This window comes from Echinops telfairi, unplaced genomic scaffold, assembly GCF_000313985.2.
Source record: "Echinops telfairi isolate 266 unplaced genomic scaffold, ASM31398v2 ScPeMD7_5;HRSCAF=22, whole genome shotgun sequence".
NCBI lineage: Eukaryota > Metazoa > Chordata > Mammalia > Afrosoricida > Tenrecidae > Echinops > Echinops telfairi.
The window spans coordinates 15,188,373-15,194,299 of NW_022103901.1; the positions used below are offsets into that span (position 1 = coordinate 15,188,373).

The following is a 5,927-nucleotide window of genomic DNA, read 5'->3' on the forward strand; positions in this document are numbered from 1 at the left end:
GAGGCCGAACGGTGGGGTCCGAATGCTCAGGATCCAGGGGCCGGAAAGTGTCTGACCCAAGCAGACACAGGTAAGGCGTTGGGTTCTCTGCCCCTGGGGGATTTCTTCTGTGCCTGACCCATCCGCGTACCCTGCTAATCCAATGCTCCCAGCGTTGCTTTGGCAGCGGGCCGTTTGGTTTCCGGCCTCCGCTTGGAAAGGGTGCTTCCGTTCTTAAAGGAGTGTGGGAACCGGGCAGAGCTCCTTAATCCAGTTGGCCCCTAAACTCAGTAGGGTGTGTATTCACAGCATCCCGTGTGCTACCCCAGGGTTTTTCTTTCTTCCTTTTTTGCTTTATTTTGGGAGCAGCCCCCTTTCTCTTGACTTCCACCGTTTCTACCCCTCGACCAGCTGTTCAGACCTTACACAGTTCCCGGACCCACCGAACTCGCCCTTGCTCAGCCTTTTCTCCTTGCTGCCCTTAAGGAGCCTCCCTGATCCAGCTCGGAGCCCTCCACGCCCCATGCCCTTCTTTCCTCCGCGCCACTTTCTGGCCAGGTAGCTGAGGAGAAGGCGGTACTCCTGGCGTCCAGGGCTGGGCGGAGTTCCAGAGGTGGCTGTGGGCCAGGGAGGTGGCTGCATTTAAGAGTCGTGTTCTCTGACACTATGTGGGGTCTGGGACCACAGGAGGCTCCAAAGCCTGAGCTCTGCCTCTATTTTCCAGCAGATTCCAGAGGCGAAGAGAAAAGACACAGGGAAGAGGTTGGGGCCCTGGAAACGGCCCTTTTTGTGGCAGCTCGGCCACCCGAGCTGAAGGCTCTCAAACCCTCTCCTGCTGGGTCTCCTGACGGCTTGGAGCGCCCACCCAGGGCACCTCGCCGCGGCCGCCCCCCACTCTGTGCCCACCCTCCTGTCCCGAGAGCAGACCAGCGTCACGGCTGCTATGTGTGTGGGAAGAGTTTTGCCTGGCATTCCACCCTGGTGGAACACCTCTATACCCACACGGGGGAGAAGCCCTTCTGCTGCCCTGACTGTGGAAAGGGCTTCAGCCAGGCTTCCTCGCTAAGCAAGCATCGGGCCATCCACCGTGGGGAGCGACCCCACCGCTGCCCTGACTGTGGCCGGGCCTTTACTCAGCGCTCTGCTCTTACCACCCACCTACGGGTCCACACGGGTGAAAAGCCCTACCGTTGTGCCGACTGCAGCCGCTGCTTCAGCCAGAGCTCTGCCCTCTACCAGCACCAGCGGGTCCACAGCGGTGAGACCCCTTTCCCCTGCCCGGACTGTGGCCGCGCCTTCGCCCACGCCTCGGACCTGCGGCGCCATGTGCGCACCCATACGGGCGAGAAGCCTTATCCATGCCCGGACTGTGGGCGCTGCTTCCGGCAGAGCTCCGAGATGGCCGCCCACCGGCGAACCCACAGTGGCGAGCGCCCCTACCCCTGTCCCCAGTGCGGCAGGCGCTTTGGCCAGAAGTCTGCCGTGTCCAAGCACCAGTGGGTCCATCGGCCTGGTGCCGGTGGGTACAGGGGCTGCCAGGGGGTCACTGGGTTGCCGGTGACCCTGGTTTCTGGCCAAGGGACCCTGGACCCACCCGTAGGCTTCCAACACTACCCAGAGATATTCCAGGAGTGTGGGTGACTGGCTCGAAGGTGAGCAGGTAGGTGAAGGTGAAGAGTTAGACGCTGCCTGAGGCCCAGGGCGGGCCTCAGGGCCTGAGCCTCCCTGGCAGCCTCCAAGGAGGAGGATGTCAGGACTCTAGGCAAGAGCTGGGCAGCTTGCCTGATGAGGTCAGTCTTGTCCGCAGCCATCACCAGTTTGCTGCCGCTGTGCTAGGACTGCCCCAGACTCGAATCCCCATTGGCTGATGAGGCGATACCCCCTGCTGAGGTAGGGACCCCCGCTGGCCTCCACTCTGGGGAAAAGAGGCTGCTCAGCTCAGCAGGTTAGAGAATTGGAGTAGAAGAGGGCCTTATCTCACCTGTTGTCTCCTTTATTGCAGAAGCTAAAAACAGATGGCTCACATACTGAATCAACCTTCAGCTGACACCCTGTACCCCCCCTTCACACACACTGCCCTTGGCCTTGATGGCATTTTAAAATGTGGCAAATTAGGGATCCAGATGTAAAAGTTGGGCTATTTCACAAAATCCAGGGTTCTGGCTGTTCTCAAGATTTGACCAAAAAACAACTCGTGGGAGCCAAGTAGCGGCTGCTCCTGTGTGCCCAAGCCCACACTCTCCAGTGCCCGTGCCTGGAGGACAGACAACCGAGTAAAGGGGATGGCCCAGTCAGAACTCCCTGGGGCTTTCAGATCAGGGGGTATTCCTGCCTTCCAGTAGCCCCCATCCTCCCCTGTGACACAGCGAGGTTTAGAATCGGAGGCACCCCTACTTTCCTTTTTCCATTGGTGTTGGGAGCCTGAGGTCAGGCCCAGGGCTTGTAGTTCTCGGCTGCTTTCCCCACCTCTCTCCTGAGCTCCTTGTGAACGTCTCAGACCCACTCTCTGGGGTGATGTCAGGACTGACCTGAACTTGGACTGACCAGTTCATTGTTGGCAGAGACCAGGTACAAGAGGAATCAGATGAAACCACCTCGTAACAGACCAAAGCAAGGGAGACGCTAGCCTCTGTGTTCCCGAGTGAAAGCAAAAGTCTAGGTGCCCGCCATCCTAAACAACAGGGACCCGAGCCAAGAACATCCTGGTGGTTGGATCAGTAGCCAGAGGGAATACCCCCATACCTGTCTGTAGTCCAGCTCTGCACAGCATCCCCGCTGCCTCCTACCTGATGAGTAGGCTGTCTTCTGTGCCACTGAGTCCACTGTGTTCAGAACCCAGGCTTGTCCATGTGATGGGACCAGCCAGCCCTGTGTGTGCCCTGCCCTGTCTGCCCAGGACGACCCTTCATCACACTACAACCATACACTGGTCTGGTTCTCAACACTGGGACCATCTTGTGCCATCTCAGCCTAGGAGGTTCTCTGGGCAGGGACCCCCCAGGTCCAAAGGATACACTGTGCACCTGGCTCCTCTTGCTGGTAGTGAGGCCCGTCTTTAAGCTTAGCTGGATGGCAAAACAAATTGGTCCCCCAGCAGGCCTCCTTCACCTTGTATGCTCAGTAATCAATCCTCGTAAGGGACGTATGTACCTTGTTTGCATAGTAAACTGTCCAATTCTGTTGCGAGCTTAAATCATCTTGGCAGGACAGCACACCGAGGCCATGTCAAAAGAGGACCCCATTGTACAGCATCCGTCGACCTGGAGAGACTTCGAAAGGAAAAGATAGAGATTTTCAGGTGAAATAGTGAACTGATTTGACTCTGAATAGTTAAACCTAGCCCCACTAAAGCCTCCTTTCCTGGTAAGCTTTTCTGAGAAAGATTGGTCCATGTGCCACTTGGTCACAAAGGGGGCACCTTGGCAATAGGTAGTGCCTCAGTGCCAGTTCTCAAGCCCCCAGAGCAGCCAGTGAATAACTTCCTCCAGCTCAGCCTGGGGAAAGCCCAGCTTGTGACCCCAGTTCTCAGCCTTGCATCAAAGCCAGATCTGGACCCCACCCTCCGCTTGGCAGTTAAAGGTGCCATAAAGTTTGCAATTAAAAATGCTTTGGACATTGTAAGGTTTAATTACAGCCCAGAAACCAGGCCCAACTGTGTGTCCTGCCCTCCTGACCCACGTCTTGTCATCCCATCAAACAGTATCATGAAGCCTTTCAGCTTCGTTCCTCATTCCTTTCTGGGCCTGGGAAGGCGACCACAGGCCTTGGCGGTTGAGACCCAGAAGGAATTGAAGCTAGGGCGCCCTCGGTGTTAGGACCAGATTGGGAGAAGGCTCTTCTGTATCGGGCACAACACGTGTTATCTGCACGACCGAGCAGTGGGAAATAGAGGCCATGACCACATGAACTCCCCTTAGCTAGTCCAGTAAAAAGAGGGTTGTTCATCTGTGCTCTTAAGGACCCTTGCATCCCCTGGGATGTTTTGTGTGTGTGTGTCTTTCTAGAAACTGGATGTGAGGAGTTCAAGTTCAAAATACTGCTCTAGTCTATTTTTCAAAGGCCTTGTGTCAGAATCACCTGGGGCACCTTCCACAGGTTCCCTGGGTCCTGTTCCATCTTGAACTGAAATCTCTGAGGGATGACTAGGGGTCGAGTAGGGCGATCTTACACCTGTTGAAGTTTACTTATAACTGTTAAAAGTTTAAGAACCACCGCTCTGAAACGAAGTCTTGCAGCTCCTGTAGGGGTTGGCTGCAATACCTGTCCCAGGTGCGTCAGACCAGGGGATGCCCTAGCCATACACAAAGGGCTTCCTGGGGACCTCCAGTCACGTCGAATGTACATGGGTGAGTCAAAAAGTATCGCTGCAGAATGATAGAAACCTTTATTAAAACAAAAAATCTCAAACGTGAAGCTGTTGTTTTCTTGACATATTCTTCACCTTGGTCTATTCACTTCTGAAGACAAGCATTCCCATCCTTCTAACCCCAGAATTCTGTGTCCTTGGATTTACACCACATTCAAACAGTTTTGGCATCTATGTTAGTCTGGGTACTTTAGAGAAACAAATCCACAGAAACTCATGTATAAGAGAGCGTTTTATATAAATGTTAGTGCATATCAAGAAAACATCCCAACCCAGTGCTACCCAAGCCCACAAGTCCAGCATTAACCCATATGTCCAACACCAATCCACAAAGTCCTCCTCCATCTCACAAAACATACCATGACCCCGCTGACTGCAGGAGGAAAGCCGAGCCAGTGAATGTGTAAGCATCTCAGTGCTGGCAGGGGTCTCCACATGGCTGCTCCAGCCCCCAGGGCTGCATTGGGTAGGTCCATGTGGCTTCTCCTTGGGGATGTCTTACAGGAAGTGAGCCTTGCCAGCTGAAGCAGGGAACTTGGCTAAGGCAGCTGCACCCTGGTCGAACCATCGGAAAGCAAGCGACCTGAGAACTAGAAAGGTGAGACTCACTGAGCCATTTATCTGCTCTTCAATTAACCCCACGTGTTTATTGGCCAGGTTGACACAATAAACTTTATCTCAACGTCCTTGAAGGCCAATGTAGTCGGAGTTTGTGGAAACAAAGTCTGAAGGGGCAAGATCAGGGCTGCTGGAGGGTGGCGTAGTTTCCTAGGGGAGTGCTTGCAGGACAACCCTTGCTACCCTGAATGAGCAGGTGCACTGTGACAGAAAAAAAGATTCCTGAGCACAATTGTCCTGGCCTTCCCCCCCACCCCCCAATGCAGCTTTCCATTTTCTTAAAATCACCTGATAAGCCCCCAAGATTAACACCTTGGGGATTCCAAAATATGATTGCCATGACATTCTGAACTAACCGCTGCCTGGAGTTTTACTGGCCAGCAGGTCCCCTCAGAAGCCATGGTTCTGGAGGGACCATGTGATGGGCAGACAAGCTAATGAGACATCAGAAACCCGGAGAGAGCCTGACCAGACATATCTGGGACAGACTGGGCACGTATGAACTGGTACCCTAGGAGCCTGCTTTTGACTTGCCTCGATACAGGACCTAACGGAGGGCCTCTTAGAAGGCTTGCCCTTTGCACCCAGCAAGGGAGAAGTTGCTGCAGAAGCCCCTCTGAGGACCCCTGTGAGGGCTCACCCGACGGAGGCATTGGCCAAGTTGCTTGGAGCCCAAGCCCTGGGTGTACAGGGCATGGCTGCTGTACCCCAGAGTGAGGCCTGGACAAAGTGGTTGCCTGGCTTTGGGAACATAGGGCTGCTCCTCACCATGGACACAGGGAGAACAAGGCTCTGGACTCCCGACTTACTTCCTGACTTAGATCTTGGTCCGAGTCATGCTGGGACCCATATCAGAACTTTCCCTGCACTAACTGCTGTGGGCTTGTGGTAGGCAAAGGCTGGCCGTCTCTCACAGGCCTGTTAAGTAGACAGAATCTAATGGAGGAGGCTGGCTGGAGGGCAG

The 5,927-nt window shown here is 54.7% G+C and overlaps 1 protein-coding gene across 1 annotated transcript in view; it reads left to right on the plus strand.

Annotated features, from left to right (window-relative positions):
* LOC105978899 (zinc finger protein 764) overlaps positions 1-2,036 on the plus strand; it is a gene marked incomplete at its 5' end in the record, with an annotated part of 9,582 nt that extends 7,546 nt beyond the window's left edge. The window contains 2 exons of the mRNA XM_045284854.1: positions 464-537; positions 707-2,036. Of these exons, the coding sequence (XP_045140789.1) occupies positions 464-537; positions 707-1,620 (988 nt within the window). The remainder of the gene's footprint in view (positions 1-463; positions 538-706) is intronic.
* Positions 2,037-5,927: the final 3,891 nt, after the last annotated feature.